General features: G+C 39.1%; 1 protein-coding gene across 1 annotated transcript; it reads right to left on the minus strand.

Annotated features, from left to right (window-relative positions):
• Nucleotides 1-716: 716 nt before the first annotated feature.
• LOC124967828 (putative gustatory receptor clone PTE01) lies at nucleotides 717-6032 on the minus strand. Its single transcript, XM_047530185.1, has 2 exons — nucleotides 6004-6032; nucleotides 717-1623 (listed from the first exon to the last, which is right to left on the minus strand). Exons 1-2 carry the CDS (start codon nucleotides 6030-6032, stop codon nucleotides 717-719), a joined length of 936 nt encoding a protein of 311 aa, XP_047386141.1.
• Between the last annotated feature and the right edge of the window lie 15935 nt (nucleotides 6033-21967).

Raw genomic sequence — 21967 nt, forward strand, 5'->3', positions numbered from 1 at the left:
CCTCCCATCACAACTCATCTTTAGAGTTGATATCGTTTCTGCTATGGTCAGAGCTTCCTAATAGACACAATCATGGTGAGAAGACATACTGGTGTGGGGCCCACCTGACTTGAGTCATCCAGCTGAAAGACTGGACACACAGGATGCTCATTGACTGTGTTGTGTCCTTGGAAGCTCAAGCATAGATCTATTAACTGGCAAGGGGATGACCCTATGACAGACTCTAACATGTCCTAATAGAAATCCTAGAAGGAAAATGAATGTCAACCACTGATTTTCAGCAATTTTTAGTGAAAAAAATAAATCCATTTACAATATTGATTACATATATTGTTGCTAATAGTAGTAGCTTCCTCAGTCCACTTTCATTTTGGTAAATTTAAATTACTAAGAAACTTGCCATTATTGCTATTATCAGTTGCATAGCTTAGTGGCATTAAATATAGATATAGTTGTTAAGCAATCACTGTAATCCATCTCCAACATTCTTCATATACCAAAATGAATCTTTGTACCCGGTGTGAAAATATCCCACACTTCCCTTACCAAAATGGATTCCCACAATTCTACTATAAAACTCAAAGTGAAATTAGCATAATAGGCATGTTGACAGGACCAGCTGTTTAGCATTGCTACATTTTCCAACATACAATGCAAGAAGGCCCCACAGCGGTTGGGATTAGACTGCCCTGCTGTGCAGCTTCCTCAGGGCACCTTTAATGTCCCTGTTCCTCAGGCTGTAGATGAAGGGGTTCAGCTTGGGGGTGACCACAGTGTACATCACTGAAGTCCACTGCACCATTTCTAGGAGAATGCCACAAAACTGATCCAAGATACACTTCAAAACCTGTCCCTAAAAATAAGCAAACTACTGCCAGGTGAGAACCACAGGTGGAGAAGGCTTTGTACTTCCCACCTGAGGATAGGATTCTCAGAATGGAGGAAATGATTTTATAGTAAGAGAAAATGATCCCTGAGATGGGGAAAAGGCCATAGAAGGCTCCCAGAAAATATCTGACAATTTTATTAGAGTAGGTGTCAGAACAGGATAGATTCAGAAGTTGAGAAGGGTCACAGAAGAAACTGGAAATATCCATATTCTTGAAGCTAGTAATTTGTAAGATCATCAAATTGTGCAGCTGAGAGTCCAAAAGAGTCAGCAAAAGAGTCACCAAAACCAAGTAACCACAGAGTGGAGGGTTCATAATGACTGGATAGTGCAGTGGGTGACAGATGGCCACAAACCGGTCATAGGCCATCACAGTCAGCAGCTTGTCATCCATACAGACAAAAATGGTAAGAAGAGACATTTGTGTCAGGCAGCCCACATAGGAGATGACTCTGCTGTGAGTTTGAATGTTCATCAAAATCTGTGGGACTGTGGTAGAGATGAAACTAATGTCAGCCAAGGAAAGGAGGGAGAGAAAGAAGTACATGGGGGTGTGGAGGTGGGAGTCAGAGCTGACAGCCAGGATGATGAGCAGGTTCCCAAGCACTGTGACCAGGTACATGCACAGGAACAGTCCAATGAGGATGGGCTGCAGGTCCGGATCCTCTGAGAGGCTCATGAGATGGAATTCAGAGACATGAGTTAAATTTTGTGCTTGTATGTTGCTGGGACACCTTTTGAAAAAACCAAGGGTGAAAAAAGAAATACATAAAACAGGCACCCCTCATCACGTAAACATTTGAATTCAAGTACATGCAAGGAAGGTGCTCATGCTTTAGGTCTACACACCTTCAACAATAAGGCTCAATAGTCAAACACCCAGTCTCCACACATTCTTTCAGTATTACTTTCTCTCTCATTCAACCCTCTTTACATACTCAGTTTAGAGACAGTGAACTGAGCAATGTTAGAAATCCAGGAGCAGAGGAGAGAAGCGGCTCTTGATCACAGTGAAATATAGTTTAAGTTTAAGGAAAAAATAGGGAATATGCAATGCCTTCCTACAATGGAGGTTAGGAAGCAGTTTGATCACATTAGTCATGCAGTCATACATGTGCATGAGGTAATAATGTCATTTCACTCTTCTATCCTTCCTAAATGCATTCTACTGTCATGTATAACTAACTAGAACAAATGAGAAACTTTTTTTAAAAAATGCAGTTTGTTATACCTCACTGATTCAAAGGCTTTTGGACCAAGTCCTTTGGCAAGATATCTCAGACTAAGGACAGCATTTCCAGACAACTAAATTGAGGATAATGGGTCATAATCTGAAAGCAGTATTTGCCCGTTTTCTTCAAGGGATCTTGTCATTCTTTGATCTCCTCATTTGCCTCCTCTGTAGATTTAAGATTTTTATTCAAATATTTTAGAATATAAAATAAGTATACTTTTCTATGTTAAACATGTAATTTTTATAATTATTATTGAGTCAGTGCAGTGTCTATAGTAGCACTGACCCAAGTGTGGCATTAGTGTGCACTGTACCTGTCTATAATTTTAAAATCATAAAGAGTAAGAAACTGTTTTAGTCAAGATTTTCACTTCTGTAGACAATAGACCTAATGAGAACCTTTTCAGAGGAGGAAGTTTATTTTGAGGCTCACAGTATCACAAATATTACTGAGTAGATGGCTGACTCCATTCCTCTGGGCATGAAGTGAGGCTGGCCAGGACATGGCACTCAGGAAGCAGAGGGAGAGCTCTGTTCAGCAAGGACAAAATATGAACTCCAAAGGCATGCCCCCAGGGACCCACCTCCGCCAGCCCCACCCTACCTCCCTGCAGTCACCACCAGTAAATCTCTATCAAGGACTTAATGCAGTTATTAGGTTAATGTTCTCATAACCCAATCATTTCACCACTAAGCATCCTTGCATTGTCTCATACATGAGCTTTCAGGCACACCTCAGGTCCAAACCATAACAGAAAATACTCTGAATAATTTAATTATATGCAGGTTTATTTGAATCATCCCATGTAATATCAGTAAATTATTTGGCATGTAAAAAGGCTCCTCACTTTTTTTCCCTTGATTCTCTTCTCCATTTGGCCTGATGAAACTGCTTCATGGTTTGGTAATCTCAATCCATCAAGTTCATACTTAAGATTTCTGCACCAAGGAAAGTCCCAAATTCAGCTCTCATTTCCAACCACCTATTTTCCCTTCCTGCAACATCTGGTCATTCCTGATAACATGGATCACAATAGTTTTATTTAATCCACATGAGGGAAACATGTCCATTAGTTTTAAATTCTCACTGTAATCTAATTGGAAAACAATGAAAAAAAGAACAGTACAAGAAATAAAGTAAAGACTTGTGGGAATTTCCAAATAGTAAATATGGGGAAATGATTACCTAACTTATATTATTATTTTAAGAAATTATTTTTAAATCTTTCCAATTGCATATCAAGTGATTGTGTCCCACTTACTATAGGCAATTTCAGATATTTTATATTATGCATGTACAGTGATGTCAGAAGTATACCTGTTTAAGCAGCATGTCTGCCTGTGAAGTTCTCAGTTGGCCTTTCTTACACCAGAGTTAGAAATCACTGTCTAACAACATCCTGGCACATAGAATATATCCATGAATATCCCCTACTCTTATTTTCAATAATACTCACTACCTATATTAAAACATATAAATTTGATGATTACTTGTCTCAGGACTAACATTGGATTGAGATATAAGTCATTACCTAAGACATTTGAGTTCTTAATATCTCTGCCTGATTACTTTCTCTTGCAAACCTGTCTCCCTGACACACCAACAGTTATGCAGTAGAAGGAGTAAATTTCAGTTGGTTTTCCGTATCACTTATGTCTCTGTATAGTTTTCCTCACAACATTGCCTATAAAGCACATAAAGCTCATTTGAGTAGTCTGCAATCCTTATTGCCCCTGAAATGTACTAACTGACATTCATTCCACCTATGAAGTACATCCTCTACTTTAAGTCTTTCTCAAATGTAAACTGTTACCTGAGGAAAGGAAATCACTTAACTATACAGTTTATTAATATGGCAATCATTTCAAAATGCTTCTGCCTCTCTCAGGGTCACAAAATAAGAATGCCTGTAAAGTATATTGGCCAGGGATAGTTGTTTGATTTCAAATGAAAAATGAATGTCCAAATACACTATGAATGACCTACAATTATGTCCCTAGAAAAGTACTCAATGTCACCTACATCTTCTCAATCTTAATACGTATCATGAAAATGAGGCTAAACACTAATGATTACTATTCTGTCCTTGATGACTCCTGAAGAAATTTCATCTTGTGCAGGAAACAATATTTCCCTCTGGTTCCAGAAGAGACAGTACCCTGGACTGGAGTCAGGGAGGCCACAATTCAGACCCACATCACACCTGCCAGGGTGAGCACAGTGTGTGACCCTCTCCTCCTCTCCCTGCTGGCTGCTAAATGGAAACAAAATAACACCAGCTGAACACCATGGGTAGCATCAAAGGATTTGGAACTCAGTAAATATTTGGTCACTGCAATTTTAATATACAAACTGCATGATTATGTAACTATCAGCATTATGGAGGAAAGCCATGGTCAAGGGCAGCGGAGGCTGGAGTGAAGTGCAGCTCTGACTGTGCCTCAGTGGAAGGTGCAGGTTCAGTGCCCTTCAGCTCTGCCTTGTTGCCTTTCCTTGAACCCATGAAAATCTCTGCCATGATTTCTGATAATGTGTGTACTGTGGATGATATGAAATAAAATTAAGGGTGTCTATGTCAAAACCTGCACACAGAAAAACACTGCTGTAAATTGTGCCTATTCCCATGGACACTGCTGGAAGGAGGTTCAAAAGTAAAACATCCCATCAAGAAATGGGAAAAATGTAACTTCAGGTCATGGGATATATGAGTTGAGTGGCATGAAGATTAACATTGTTACTACTAACGGTGATAATGATATCCAGATTTTTTTCTTTCCAGGTTTTATTTATATGTCCTATATTATTTACCTAACAGCATTGAGTATCTATTAATCCTTACTCACTTCAGTTGCATCAACTTGAAATCATCTCAGACAGCATGGCTGAATGGAGAGACACTAGTGATCAGTTTTTATGCTGAAACTAACACATTAAATAATTTATCCATTCATAGCAGACAGTTTTCCACAGAGGTCAACAGATCTTAATGACAGGTACATTTTTAAAATGTTTCCAGTTTCATGAGTAAGAATGAAAACAACACCTGACCTCAGGTTTGCAGTGAGATTGAGAGGGTTATTTTCAAGCATGGAGGAGCATGTGATGAGTCCCAAGGAGCTACTGGAGGGGACCCAGGAGCCTGATGTACCACACATCATGAGCCTCCTCCACTGTGACCTCTCCTGTGACCTGTGGCTGTTCTGCAATAGTGCATGAAGCAGGTGCCCACACTGCTCTGCCCTGAGATCCTCAGGAATCCCAAGAGGAAATGCACAGTGGGTGAGACTCTCCTTCTGCAGCGAGAGGGAAGGTGAATGACAGGTTGGCTTGCTGATGGGACAGCCTGTCTGGATTCTCCTGTGATGCACTGGGTCCATGGTCGGAGAACCCAATGTAGAGAAGGCTGCACAATTTCCACCTGACAAATGAGTGCACATTACAGAAGTAAAACACAAGTCTTCATTTTCTGTAAAATAATAATAATGTGGATACATAAAACTAAAGTGAGATGGTGAAGTGAGTTCCTCAGCCCCTGAGCATGGGGAGTGCTGCACATCAGTTCATGGAGCTCTGGCCTCTGTCATCCTCACCATCATCCTTATCTCTGCCATTGTCCTTTCATGGAGCCTAGGAAACACGTGAAGGACCCATTTTGTGCTGTTGTGGGAGAGATTTCTGTGTGAATTAGAACCAGTGTGGGTGGAGAGCACATTCTGAATGAAATTTCTGATCTCCCCACAAAAGCTGAACCCCACAACCCCAAGGTTGAACCTGCATGCTGGTGTCCTCCCATCTGGCTACTCTGTGGTGTTTGTCCTTGTGCCAAGGTATCACTGTTTCCAACAATCCTTCCCACATCCATGTCCTCTCTGCACTTACTGAGTTGTGCTGCTTCTCTGCTGGGTCATGACCAAGAGGTGCTGATCCCAAGACCCTAACTAGAGTGGAGCCCAGTGAAGGCTCAGCTGTGTCCACAGGTACAGTTGACGTTTCAGGAGCTTCCAGATGCAGACAACCCCAGGAGGAGACACTACCATGCAGCTCACTGTACAGGAACCACCAACAGAAGGGCAGCAGGCACAGGTAGGTTATGGACAATTATATGAACTTGGAAGATCAATACACAGAGGTTATAATTAGATTAATTGGTCCATGAAATCCCCATCTGAAGTATTTCCCATCAATGGGGAAGACAAAAGAAAATGAATGTCCACATAAGGTTATGGCCCTAAATCTAATTAGGAAGAATCCTACATATTCTATTTATTTCCTTTATTTCTGTGTTTCTTGAAGAGACATCTGTGATTAATGTTCATTATATTGCGGTAAAATATCAATTCAAAAAGTGACCATTTGAACCACATTATGTACACACATCAGTGACATCTTCTAAAATTCAAACTTTGTACACAGTTGAATAAACTCCCACCCCAACCTCAGCAACCATAACTCTACTGTGAAGCATGATGCAGACAGAGTTTTCCAAATCAGAAACACGTGCCCAGGGAGAGGGCATTTCCATGACTAGATTTAGTTCTGTTGTGTTTCCAACGTGTATTCCCATAGGGTGCCTTGGGTCCTAAGAATGCCCCATGCTGCTAGCAGACTCCTCAATGGTGGTATAATGACTATGTTCCTCTAACTTAAGTGAAAGAGTCAGCACCCAGGTGCCAACTGCACAATCATGGAGTCCAGCACACCTTTCTAGTAGAATGCAGGACACTTGAACCAAGGCACACTCCAAAGTTGCTTTATACTACCAAACTTTGTTATTGAAAATGTATGAGGAAAGACAAGATTAGAGTAAAAACTTTCTCAGAAGTAGTTAGAATTTTCCACATTCTTGTAATGGGTAGTGGGAAGGTAATCAAATAGTGCAGCTGGCATCCAAGACTAATCAAGAAGGACACCCAAACTACAACTACAGCACTGAGGACTCAGGAGGACTGGACAATGCAAGCAGTTGCAGAGGAACCCAGCCTGGTCATCCACCATCACAATGAGCATCAGATCATCCATACCTCCAAAAGTTAGAACAAGATGCATCTGTGTCAGGCAGCCCAGGTACAAGAGGACTCTATTGTCAATTCGGATGTCACAATCATCTCTGGGACCACTTTGGAAGTGAAACTGATGTTAGTCAAGGTCATGTTGTAGAGGAAGAATAATGTCCAGGTGTGTAGTAAGGAGCTAAAACTGATGGACAGGATGACGTTCCAGAGTTCCTAGACAGGTCCACCTCAGCACCAATCCAACCAGAACTGGCTGCAGTCTGGGTCATCTGAGCCTATGAGGAGGAAGATGAGAAATGGGCAGCATTTTGTGCTTATGTGTAGCTGGACACCACTTGGAAAAGGAAAGAGGGTTGGATAAAAGGAACAAATGAGCACCCAACACTATAAATACTTTGAATTCACATATTCAAAAGTAATGTTTCCACACTAACATACACAAATGTACAGCTCTATTCTCAACCTTCTTAAGTCTCTTGAATTTTGGTTTCTCTGTTACTTATTTTACTACTAGTGAGTGTTTCCAAGCTTAGAGGCACTCAACTTAGCAATTTTAGAAGACCAAGAATATTAGAGATAAAAATTTTAAAATCATTGTTCAAACACATGCCACTCTTTAAAGATAAAATAGAGAATAACACATCCCCTTCCCCTTAAGAAAAATCATCTCCATTAGAACATATCTCAAAAGCAGGCAGATATACCTCTCTTTTTGAAAATTTGTAAACACTCGATGGTCTACCTAAGACAACATTAATGAATGTCTACATATGCTGTTCTCACACCCTAACAATTTAATCAGAATATCTACCTCACACCATAGTTGATAAGTGCTGTCATTGAATTTGTAGATTGTAAAATGTGACTGACTAATATGGTTTATTGTTACTGTCAGTCATGCCCACTACCTATATGAATAAGCAAAGTTCATCCTATTAGGTTTAGAAATCACAGTTTTCATAATCTACAATGACTTCAAATGAGCTGCCAGCTCTCATATTGCATGATGGCATTCTCCTGCACATATCTGACCCCAACATAATCAAGAATTTGGTGGGAGGATTTTACTTCCAATATTTCCAAGTCAGGATTAATTTATGTACACATTAACAGTTTTCAAAGAAATCTAAATGTACATAAGAATCACCAAGGAAGAATATAACACCATGCGAGAGGCCCAGGAATACAATGCTTGACATCAATATGTGGATGGATCTAGTCTTTGAAGTATACATGTGTACAATCAGTGCTTTAACCTTAACAGGGCATTTGATTCCAGGGATGACCATCATTCATTTTGTCAGTTTATTATTGTAATGATCTTTTAAATATTCTTTTTTTTAAATTTGTTCTAATTAATTGTACATGAGAGTAGAATGCATTTATACATTTTGGTGAATCATGATTTGGTGAATCATGGTGAATAAATGGACTGTAATTTCTCATTTTTCTTATTGTACATATTGTATGATCACATTGGTCATGCAGTCACACATGTAAATATATGTAAAAGAGTCATATATGTAAATGAGGTAATAATAATGTCTGTTTCACTATACTGTTCTTCCTACCCCCCACTCCTTCCCCTCTCTTCTCTCCACTCTACCTAATATAAAGTAACCCTATTCTTCCCTAGCCATTCCTTCCTTTTTGTGAATTAGCAATCACATATCAGAGAAAATTTTGGCCTTTGGTTTTATGGGTTTGGCTTATTTTGCTTAGGATGATATTCTCCAATTCCATCCCTTTACCAGCAAATGTCCTAATTTCTTTAAAACTGAGTAATATTCCATCATATGTGTGTGTGTGTGTGTGTGTGTGTGTGTGTGTGTATCTCACATTTCCTTTATCCATTCATTTGTTGAAGGGCACCTAGGTTGGTTCCACAGTTCAGCTATTGTGAATTGAACTGCTGTCATCATTGATGTGACTGTGTCACTGTAATTTGATGATTTTAAGTCCTTTGGGTATAAACCGAGGAGTGGGATAGCTGGGTCAAATGGTGGTTCCATTCCAAGTTTTCTGAGGCATCTCCATACTGCTTTCCATAGTGGTTGCACCAATCTGCATTCCCACCAGCAATGTATTAGTGTACATTTTTCTCCACATCTCCACCATCATTTATTGTTGCTTGTATTCTTTAAAATTACCATTCTGATAGGATCTGACTTCCTTAACAAGACCCCTGAAGCACAAGAAACTAAATCAGGAATCAATAAATGGGATGGATTCAAATTAAAAGCTTTTTAGCAAAAGAAACAATCAATAATGTGAAGAAAGAGCCTACAGATTGGAAGAAAATTTTTACCACACGCACCTCAGATAAATCATTAATCTCCAGGCTATATAAAGAACTCAAATACATTTAACACCGGGAAACAAATTCCATCAATAAATGGACTAAGGAACTAAACAGGCACTTCACAGAAGATATACAATCATTCAAAATATATATGCAAAAAGGGTTCAATATCTCTAGCAATTAGAGAAATGCAAATCAAAACTACCTTTAAATATTCTTAATGCCTCTTCCCACATCACACAATTTTCTACAAGCAATGTAATTGGAGGATGTCTTTACTTTCTAATGATTCATGAATGTTCAATTTCACGATCAAAAACTTACATATCTTGTCCAATGACATATCAGTCACTGTCAAGTACATCATCTTATTCAGAAGCTCTCCTATTGAAATACCTCTGCAGTCTGCTTAGTAACAACATTCACATGATAAACCACTAAGAAATTTCATCTGCTATAATGAATAACTTTTCTGTTTGTCTCCAGTAGAAAATGATGTGGCCTGGAATGGGAGAGAAGAAAGGAGCATTTCAGTCCAGTATCTAAGATCTGCTACTGTATGCAGTTCATTTGCAAAACTGACTACCATCGTATTCATACTACTTAATGGAAATGGAGAGAATCACAACCCACTCCATACCACGAGTGGAACCTCATGCAATTTTAGAACATATTGAATACTGAACCATTGTGATATTCTTCAAATACAGGATCGATCACCAGGAAAAGAGTAACTGTAAGGATGAATAAAATTTTCAAATGGCACTGCAGTATGGGTTAATTAAAACTTCTAACATGTGGCTCAGCTGGGGACATAATGTTGGCTTATAGCTGTCTCCTTGTGCCTACTTTTTTTATACCCATGGGAATCTTTGCCAGGAAATTTGAATAATTGAATGGTGTAGATCCTGTTAAATGGATTTAGAGGACCCACGTATCTAACATAAAGACATAAATAAGAGCTATTTTAACTGGTCTCTAGTCCCATGAGACATTCCTGAAGGAGATGAGAGTGCAGACAGGGAAGCACCTGTGTGTTCCAGCCACACTGGCCAATTACTGTGAGCCCGGAGAGTGCTGCTTCCACACTTCACACAGGGGTTTGATTCAAGAACTTTCTATGTCACACAGGGTGTGTACTGTGGGAGTCATCGAGGAAGGACAGTGATTCCTCTCCAAATACACAGCATTTATTTACTTAAGGGCTGAAATGAAATATTCCATTACAGAAAAAGGAAAACAGTGACTCACATAAGAGGATATTTTAGAATAATAGTGTGAATATTAAACACATCAATATTAATAATTATTATACATCAACTTTATTTTCCCCTCACTTCATGAATTCTCCATATTTCCTTCACACAGGGACCACCATTTCTTCGTTAATCCTCACTAAATACAGTCATGTTACTCCAAATTAATCAAATGACAAAGTCAATCCTCACAGATGATAACTACCAGCCCTAAGTCACAGATATAATAAGTGATACATACAGGAATTAAATTAAATTGTCAGTCTCTGGGTTACCTATTTCTCTGTTTTGCTTCATTTCCCAATGATCAGAAATGGTTAGGCAGAAGTCAGAGGTCTTAGACACAGGTGCATCTGAGGAATTATTTTAAATCAGTTTATGGTCCTAACTAGAAAGGGCATTAAACTTGACTTCATGCATAGTTATGTCATTAAGGGGCTACATTTTAATAACGGAGAAGGATGTGGTCAGAAGCAAGGATATTCTGCATCAGGACAAAATACTCTCCTGTGCTGAATGATTATGTGCCTACTCCTTTTGTGATCACTGCTGTGATCTTTAGCTCTCCCTCCTATACTGCATACAGCATTTACCACCCACGACTCTCCACCATCCTTCAAGAGGAGAACCAAGGAATTCAGTGGACAAGGGTTCTCCTCTTTGAATAACAGAGATGTGAAGTCAGTGGATGAGTTCCCCATGCAATAACCTGCCATGATGCTCTTGAAATAATGCTCTGTGCTCACAGTCAGACAGTCCAATGCAATCACATCTTATCTCTTTTCTCCCTAACACCTAGTATATGTTACATACAAATGCTGTTCCTCTCCCTTTTCTGCAAAATAAAAATGAAGTGGGAAATATCACGCACATGAAGCAATCTACTTAAACATAGCTCAGCAACTGGTACTTAGGATCCCTCAGTGAGGTAACATGACAGTGTAGGTATAGTCATCCTCCCCCTCATCCCTCTCATATCCTTAATAATGCTTTTGGAAAGCTTAGAAAACAGTTTAGAGGGATCCATGTCTGCTATCATTGACAAATATCAAGAGAAGTAGAATTTATATGAAAGCTAAGCAAAACTCTGAATAAGGTTTTAGGGGCTCAGCCACAACCAAGACCTTATTTTTAAAGTTCTCATTGCTGAAATTTGTACATTAGTCCCATCTTACTAACCAAGTTGTCATCTTTGTTCTGACGAAGAAACATGGGTCCATCCGTCATGTCCTTCAGCCTTGAATAAGTTACATAGGATTTCTCCTGGGTCATAACAGAGGAGTGTAGATCTGATACTCATCCCCTGTCAGGTACCCAGTGACATCTCAGTCTTTGTCCATTGGATTCACATGAGTACTAGTTCAGATAAGAGTTTGTCATGAGAGAAGGGGAAAGAAGCATGAAGTCCAATGAAATGGAGCATCAAATGGAATAGTTGGGGCATGGGCAGATTTTTCAAGCACACACACACACACACACACACACACATACAAACACACACACACACACACAAATTGCATTGTCCATGGACACTGCTCAGAACTATTCACATTGGAGCTAGCTTTTCTAATCTTTAAGGAATTCCTCCCATTGATGGAGTAAGATGTATATAAGTGAATATACAAAAAGGCATGTGCTTCTTCTCTAATTCAGAAATATATTCTTACTAATAATTGCCTATTTTATTTCTTTTTTTAACCTAAGATCCATCTAATGTTTACTTACATTTTCTATTCTTAAATGTATACATAATGAAAATTGATCATTTTAACCACATAATAGTATACTTCTAGGTCCTAAAAGAGAAAAACTAATTCCAAATTCAGAAGACAGGAAATGATTAAGATCAGAATCAAAATTAATGACATTGAAAATAATAAAGCAATTAACAGGATCAATGCATCACAGAGTTGGTTCTTAAAAAAGATAAATCAAATTGATAAATTTTCCCCAAACTAACCAAAAGACAGACAAGACTAAATCTAAATAAAATTTCAGATAAAAAAGGGATATCACCACAGACACTTCTGAATCCCAGAGGATCATTAGAAACTAATTCTTTAATTTCTACTCCAATAAAATGGAAAATCTAGAAGACATTAACAAATTTCTAGATGTATATCCTGTGCAAGTTAAACCAGGAAATATACAAAACCTCAATGGACTGATATCATGTAAGGAAATTGAAAAAGTAATTAAAAGTCTTCCAACAAAGGAAAGTTCAGTATCCATAGATTCTTAGTGAAGTTCTACACTACTTTTAAACATGGAATACCAACATTCTCAAAATTATTCCATGAAAAGAAAAGGACAAAATACTTCAAAAAACATTCTGAGAAACCAGTCTAATCCTGATACCAATACCAGACAAAGACTTAAGAAGGAAAGAAAATTACAGACCATTATCCCTATGAACATAAATGAAAAATCCTTGATAGAATATTGGCAAACTGAATTCAACAGCACTCCAAAAAGATGCTACCCATGACAAAGTGAGTTTCATCCAGAGATGGAAGTTTGGTTCAATATACACAGTTCTGTAAATAAAATTACTGACAAGAATTGCACAATCATCTCCATAGATGCCAAAAAGGTCTTAGACAAAATCTGGCATCAATTAATGTTAAAAATGCTGAAGAAGCTTGGGATGGAAGGAACTGAACTCAACAATATGAAGGTTATATACAACAAACCCAAGGACAACATCATGCTGAATGGAGAAAAAATGAAAGCATTTACTCTAAAATCAAGAAGCAAAAAAAGAGTCCAGTCTCACCATTCCTATTCAATATAATTCTTGAAAATCAGGGCCAGAGCAATAAAGGAAGAGAAAGAAATTAAAGGGACAAAAATAGGAAAAGAAGTACCTATAATGATTCCATAAGGATTGAATTGGGACAAAAGGTCAAAAGAAAAAGACAAGAACTTTTGAAAACACACAAGGGCAGATAGTCACCAGCTACGTAGAGAGAATGGATGCAAATCTTTTGAACTCTCTGTGCTCATGCTTCTCTTTTTTAAACAGATTTATTTAGGAAAGCAGGTTCATATTCAAGAGAGAAGGAAGGCAATCCCCAGAGAGAATCCTTTGGAATAGCAAGGAATAACATTTGGGGGAGAATGGAGGCCATGTCCAGAGAGGCAGCCTCTGGACTCATGCATCTTAATGGAAACAGGGAGAAGTGTACCCAGCACCACAGTGTGAAGAACAAGAACCATGTCTGGAGCCTAGTACATATTTGGTCATTATGATTTCTTGACAAAAGGAAGTGTTCAGCTACTAAGCAAATAGTGAGCCTAGTGATGGAAGAAATTAGCAAAGGACACTGCAGCATTAGAATGAGGAGAACCCCAGAACTGTGTCTCAGATCCAGCTCCACCACATCCTTTTGTATAGAACTTGCTTTTCCTAAACTCCTGGAAATATCTACCTCTCTTTTTGAATAATCCAATGTTCTAGATGCAGTTAAGTGGAGATATAGGACTCATGAATCCATGACACAAACCGAAAAGTGAGTTATATCCACCTGCCTCCTGTGGCACTTTCCTTAGAAGATAAAAGCACAGACAGAAAAACACCAGTGTTGTTGAAGCCACAGTTATTATTCCTGGGAAGTAAAGAGAGGAAGCATCTACTCAATGTTTAACACACATATTTATATTTTTATCCCCTCTGTGCCAAATATGGTATAGGTTCAGAGGATTCAGAAATGAAAGAGTGTTGTTCTCCCAATACACAACATATCCTTGCATAAGAACAAAATTAAAATGCAACAATACAGATATATAAAAACAGGGACTTCAGATCACAAGATATTACAAGATATTTGCAATGAATACTATGGGGACAAACTTTCCCATGTTAATAATTACTACCTAACATGTATTTATCCATATTTTATAACTTTATGCATATTAATCTGGCTTCATGCCCTTGAATCAACTAGAAATAAAATGAATGTCCATGTTCAGTATCAGGACACTAACACTCCGCTCTCCATTTAAGAAAAAGACACTAACATACCTGCCCTCCATTTAAGAAAGAATGAGTCCAGCCAACAGCAGTCAAATATAAATTGTGTATTTCTGGGTTTGGTGTGATAAACATTTTCACTATTTTCTAACCATCTGAGGGTTTTAAGCAAAACACAGAGGTCTTAGCTGCAGGCACATCACTCTTTCTAGTTTCAGGAGTAAAAATGACATCCAGACCAGACTTACTTTCTACTATTCAGATGGAGTGAGCTGATTTCCAGAATGCAGGAGGATGTGGTCAGCTGCAAGCATATGCCCGGGAAGAGAGTCCTCTATGCTGAGTTATTTTGTACTTACTTGATCTTAAACATGAGTTCTCATCTCAGCCATTCCTCCAGAACCAGCAGTTCAGGCCATTGATTGCTCTATCCTGTGATGTACCAGAAATCCTAAAAGCACTGTGCACAAGGAAAGGAGGGTCCCATCCTGGAGTGTCAGAAAAGTGTAAAAGGTGGTTTGATTGTGAAGAGAGCACCTGCCAGCCCTGAGCTGCCCAGATGCCATGAGCCTCAAATCCACAGTGCATTCCAGACATGGCTTCAGTACTTCAACCTAAACCCCTAACAAAATTATGACAAGAAATAAAGAAAATCTGAGGCTGAGTTTGTGACTCAGTTTTTTTTTTTTTTTTGTTTGGTTTTTTTTTTTTGGTTTTTTTTTGTTTTTTGTTTTTGGTGGGGAAGTAAGTGATGAGTACACACATTTACTTTTTATTTTTTTTTCTGTTACTCTTTCAGTTATGACACAACATCAGAATACGCCCCAACATGATCACAAAAGCATGAAACCCTCCTCTGATTCTGCCCACAGAAATTCCCTGTCCCCTCCTCCCTCCATCCCACCAATCCCTCTTCAGTTCACTCACAGTTCACTTCTTTTGTTTTTAATTATTGTGCTGTGGACACACACAACGCCTGTACTCACAGTGTCACACCCATGCAGACAGGTTCTGTCAGATTCATTCCAAAGTAAATCCGGTTTCCAGTTCCTCTACTTCCTCCTGAATCCTCTTCATCAACTCTGCTGATCCTTTCCCTATTGTGGTGAAATTCCCTCTCCCCTCTCTTGTTTTCCTTCCTCCATTTCTTTCTTATTTTTATTTTTATCCCCTTCCCCTTATTTTGGATTAGCCTCCACATATCAGAGAAAACATTCAATGTTTGACTTTTGGGGACTGTCCTATATCATCTAGCATGATAGTTGCCCATTCAATGCACCATTCAGGAATGCCATAATGACATTCTTCTTTGTGGCTCATTAATATTTCATTTTGTGTATAGAGCACACTTTCTTTTTTTTATGTTTTTTTTTTTACATTTACATAGGGTAATGATGTTTATTTTATTTTTCCCCTCCCCCCACCCCTCCCACCCCTCATTTCCCTCTACACAGTCCTTCTTTCCTTCATTCTTGCTGCTGTCCTTAGCCTAACTCTAAACCTAACCCTAAACCTAATGCTAGCCCCTCCCACCCCCCATTATATGTCCTCATCCACTTATCAGCGAGATCATTCGACCTTTAGTTTTTTGAGATTGGCTTATCTCACTTAGCATGATATTCTCCAATTTCGACCATTTGCCTACAAATGCCATAATTTTATCATTTTTCATTGCGGAGTAATATTCCATTGTATAAATATGCCACAGTTTCTTTATCCATTCATCAACTGAAGGGCATCTAGGTTGGTTCCACAATCTGGCTATGGTGAATTGAGCAGCAATGAACATTGATGTGGCTGTATCTCTGTAGTATGCAGATTTTAAGTCCTTTGGGTATAGGCCAAGGAGTGGGATAGCTGGGTCAAATGGTATTTCCATTCCAAGCTTTCTGAGGAATCTCCACACTGCTTTTCAGAGTGGCTGCACTAATTTGCAACCCCACCAGCAATGTATGAGTGTTCCTTTTTCCCCACATCCTCGCCAACACCTACTGTTGCTTGTATTCTTGATAATCACCATTCTAATTGGGGTGAGATGAAATCTTAGGGTAGTTTTGATTTGCATTTCCCTTATTACAAGGGATGTTGAACATTTTTTCATATATCTGCTGATTACTTGTACATCTTCTTCTGTGAAGTGTCTGTTCATTTCCTTAGCCCATTTGTTGATTGGATTATTTGTATTCTTCGTGTAGAGTTTTTTGAGTTCTTTATAGATTCTGGAAATTAGCGCTCTATCTGAGGTATGGTTGGCAAAGATATTCTCCCACTCTGTAGGCTCTCTCTTCACATTTCTGATAGTTTCCTTTGCTGAGAGAAAGCTTTTAAGTTTGAATCTATCCCAGTTGTTGATTCTTGCTTTTATTTTTTGTGCTATGGGTGTCCTGTTAAGGAAATCTGATCCTGAGCCAACAAGTTGAAGATTTGGACCTACTTTTTCTTCTATAAGATGCAGGGTGTCTGGTCTGATTCCGAGGTCCTTGATCCATTTTGAGTTGAGTTTTGTGTAGGGTGAGAGATATGGGTTTAATTTCATTCTATTGCATATGGTTTTCCAGTTTTCCCAGCACCATTTGTTGAAGAGGCTATCTTTTCTCCATTGCATATTGTTGGAACCTTTGTCTAGTATGAGAAAATTGTATTTATTTGGGTTTGTGTCCATGTCCTCTATTCTGTACCATTGATCTACCTGTCTATTTTGGTACCAATACCATGCCGTTTTTGTTACTATTGCTTTGTAGTAGAGTTGAAGATCTGGTATTGCAATACCCCCTGCTTCCTCTGGCTACTGAGGATTGCTTTAGCTATTCTAGGTTTTTTATTCTTCCAGATGAATTTCATAATTGCTTGCTCTATTTCTGCAAGGTACATCATTGGGATTTTAATTGGAATTGCATTGAATCTGTATAGCACTTTAGGTAGTATAGCCATTTTGATGATATTAATTCTGCCTATCCAGGAACATGGGAGATCTTTCCATCTTGTAAGGAGTTCTATAAGCCTCTTGTACTCGGTTTTCCATTTCATTCTTCAGATTTGGGAAATTTTCTGTTATTATTTCATTGAATAGATTGTTCATTCCTTTGGTTTGTTTCTCTAAGCCTTCCTCAATCCCAATAATTCTTAAATTTGGCCTTTTCATGATATCCCATAATTCTTGTAGATTCTGTTCATGATTTCTTACCATCTTTTCTGTTTGGCCAACTTTGATTTCAAGATTAAATAATTTGTCTTCAATGTCTGAGCTTCTGTCTTCCAGGTGCTCTATCCTATTAGTTATGCTTTCTATGGAGTTTTTAACTTGGTTTATTGTTTCCTTCATTTCAAGTATTTCAGTTTGTTTTTTTTTCAGTATCTCTAACTCTTTATTGAAATGATCTCTTGCTTCCCGTATTTGGTCTTTTAACTGTTGATTGGTGTGATCATTTAATGCCTGTATTTGCTCTTTCATCTCCTCCTTCAATGCCTGGATTTGCTCTTTCATCTCCTCATTAGCTTCCCTGATCGTTTTAATTACGTACATTCTGAACTCCCTTTCTGACATTTCTTCTGCTGTGCTGTCATTGGGTTTTATTGATGTAGTATCTAGGTTTGTTTGGGACATTTTCTTCCCTTGTTTTCTCATATTGGTCAGTTGTCAGTGGGACCCTGAGATATTGCAGTTTTCCGCTACTGGCTTATAGTGTTCCGGTAGATTTCCAGTGTATCACCTCCCAGCCTTCAGTAGCCTGATGTCTTGGAGGAATCTGATAAAGCAGCTCATCCGAAGAAAACTGCCCCTAGCCCCCTACTGGTTCCACAGTTTGGAACTGGCTCTGTGCGGAAATGCTCTCACTGTGGGCCTGCGCCGTGCAGCTGGACGTGTGGGAGGAGCCCACTGCCGGAGTGTGGAAGGCTACCTTGGGAAGACTCTAGCTGCCCTGCCCGGCTCCAATAAGCCACCTCTATCTGGGCCTGCCACCCGGGCCGAGCTTTACCCAGTGGGCAGACTCACCCGTGGCTCTATTTCAGTCCGAGTCTCTCAATGCCTCCCCTTCTTAACTCCAGGGTTCTGGAGCAACTGGGGGTGCAGTCTCCCTCTAGGCCGCCATCTTGGATCGCCCCGTGAAGAGAGCCTGCAGCCGGAGTGGGCAGAGCCGCCTGAAGAGGTCTCTGGCTGCCCTGCCCTAATCCCAGAGGCTGTTTGCGGATCGCGGCTCTCTGCTGGTTTGTTGCCAGAGTACGCTGCGCTGCAGGGGCTCCGGGACTCGGAGCTTGTTCTGGTCAGAAAGGCTCTCACTAGCGGGCCAGTTCCGTTCTGAGAACCTGGAGAAGCTGGCTGTGTGGGTGGGGCCCACCACCGGAGTGCGCAGGGCTGCCTGTGGATGACTCTAGCTGCCCTGCCCGGCTCCGATAAGCCACCTCTATCTGGGCCTGCCACCCGGACCGAGCTTTACCCAGTGGGCAGACTCACCCGTGGCTCTATTTCAGTCCGAGTCTCTCAATGCCTCCCCTTCTTAACTCCAGGGTTCTGGAGCGACTGGGGGTGCAGTCTCTCTCTAGGCCGCCATCTTGGATCGCCCCCGAGCACACTTTCTTGATCCATTCATCTGGTGAATGGCACCTACATTTGTTACGTAGCTTGGCTATTGTGAACTGTGCTACTATAAATATGTCTGTGACTGCATCGCTGTAGTGTGCTGATTTTAAACCCTTGTGAATATATACCCAGGAGTGGGGTAGCAGGGTCATATGTTCATTTCATTCCTGGTTACATGAGGAATCTCCTACTGCTTTCCAGAGTGTTTGCAGTAATTTGCAGTCCAAGCAAATTGCTGTGTGAGTGTACCCTTTTCCCCACATCCTAGACAACATTTATAGTGATTCGTATTCTTGATTATTGCCATTGTGACTGGAGTGAGATGTAATCCCAATGTAGTTTAATTTGCATTTCTCTAATTGCTACAGATGTTCAACATTTTTTAATCCATTTATTGACCCTTTGTATTTCTTCTTTTGAGAATTGTCTGTTTAGATCTTTATTTTTTTCCTGTGGTGAGAGAGCTTTTTACCTTTATTTTGTTTTTTTTCAGAAGTGCATGACAGTAGAGTGCATTTTGTCATATTATGTATAACTGGAGTATAACTTCTTCTAATTAGGATCCCATTCTTGTGGTTGTATATGATGTGGAGTTTCACTAGTTGTGTATTCATATATGAATATAGGCAGGTTATGTGCAATTCACTCTGCTGTCTTTCCTATTCCTGTCCCCCATCCCTTCCCCTCATTCCCCTTTGTCTAATCCACTGAACTTCTATTCTCTCTCTCCACCCTTGTTGTGTGTTAGCATCCACAATCAGAGAGAACATTCAACCTTTGCTTTTTCTGCACCAATTTATTGATTGGGTTATCTTTTTCTTTGGTGTTGCATTTTTAAAATTCTTTGTATATGCTGGATGTTAATGCCCTATATGAGCTGATGACAAAGATTTTCTCCCATTCTGTTGTCTCTCTCTTCATTCTCTTATTTTCTTTGCTGTGAAGAAGTTTTTAATTTCATGCCATCCAATTTAACTGATTTTTTATTTTATTACTTGTGCTGTAGGAGTCTTGTTATGGAAGTTGGTTTCTATGCCAACACATTGGAGTGTTGGGCCTGCAATTTCCTCAAGTAGTTGTAGGGTTTCTGGTCCAATTCCTATGTCTTTGATCCACTTTGAGTCGACTTTTGTGCAGGGCGAGAGATAGGCATTCAATTCCATTCTGCTACCTGTGGATTTCCAAGTCTCCTAGACCATTTATTGGAGAGGCTATTTTTTCTCCACTGTATTTTTCTGGTAGTTATCTGTATAGGATCAGACAGCAGTAATTTTGAGGGTTTTTCTTTGTGTCCATTAATGTTGTGATGCCAGTTCCATACTGTTTTGTTACTATAGCTCTGTAGTATATAAGTTGTAGGGTTGTGATGCCTCCTGCTTCACTTTTCTCACTAAGGATTGCTTTGACTCTTCTGGGTCTCTTATTTTACCAAATAATTTTCATAACCGCTCCTTCTTAGTTTTATGAAGAATATCATTGGAAATTTGCAGCTCTATAGAGTTTTGGTAGTATGGCCGTTTTGACAGTATTAATTCTGCCTATTCAAGAACATGGGAGGACTTTCTGTCTTTCCATCTTCTCATGCATCTTGTTTTTCTACAGTGCTCTATACTTTTCATAAGATCATTTCAATAAATGAAGAAAAATCATTTGACAAATTTCCAGATCCCTTCATGTTTACAACACTAAAATAACTAGTGATAGAAGAACTTACCACAGCAATGTAAAGGACGTAAATGACAACAATGACCAACATCATACTAAACAGAGAAAAGTTGAAAGGATTTCCTCTAAAACAGGAACAAGTCAAGGCTGCTCACTATTATTCAACACTACTTTTGAAATACTTTCCAGAGTAATCAGATATGTGAAAGTAATTAAAGGGCTATAAATAGGAAAAAAAATCTAATTATCTGTTTGCTGATGACATGTTCCTATAATTACAAGATGAAAAAAATCTAACAGAATATATCATAATACAAGATCAACACTCATAAATCAATCACATTTCTGTACTCCAATGATTCATCTGCTGAAAAAGAAATTAGAAAAACTATCCCATTCCCAATAGCTGAAAAATGATAAAATACATTGGGATTAATCTAACAAAACTGTTGAAGTACCTTGATAATAAAACTATAGAACACTATTATTAAATTTTTGTGTGTATACCATGATTTGAACCCAAGGTGCTTAACCACAGAGCCACATTCCTAGCCCATTCCATATTTTATTTAGAGGCAGGGTCCCACAAATTCCTTAGGGTCTTGGTAAATTGCTGAAGGCTGGCTTTGAACTCGATCCTCCTGCCTCAGACACCTGAGCTTCTGGGATTACAGGTGTATGTCACTGTGCCAGGCAACATTTTAATTTCACTTTTAAAACTTGTTAGCTTCTTGAGTCCACTTTTGGTATGCTATCTGTAAATAACCAAACGTTACAAATTTCACCATGGTTGAGTGCATAGTGTAGTTATATTTATGCTTATTTGTTTTCTTGTGAAAATAACCATCATATATCTCAAAAGCTTGTCATCTTAACAAAGTGAAATCTTGATCCCTGTGTGAAAAATCCCCAACATAGGCTAAAAGCATTCCAATATAAAACATCATGAGAAATTAAAACTATTTATGTTACCCAAGCAACACATTAACAGGAAAAATGTTTAGCTTTGTTGAATTTTCCAAGATATATTGCAACTGGACACCACAGTTGCTAAGA

Source organism: Sciurus carolinensis, chromosome 17, assembly GCF_902686445.1.
Source record: "Sciurus carolinensis chromosome 17, mSciCar1.2, whole genome shotgun sequence".
Lineage (NCBI taxonomy): Eukaryota > Metazoa > Chordata > Mammalia > Rodentia > Sciuridae > Sciurus > Sciurus carolinensis.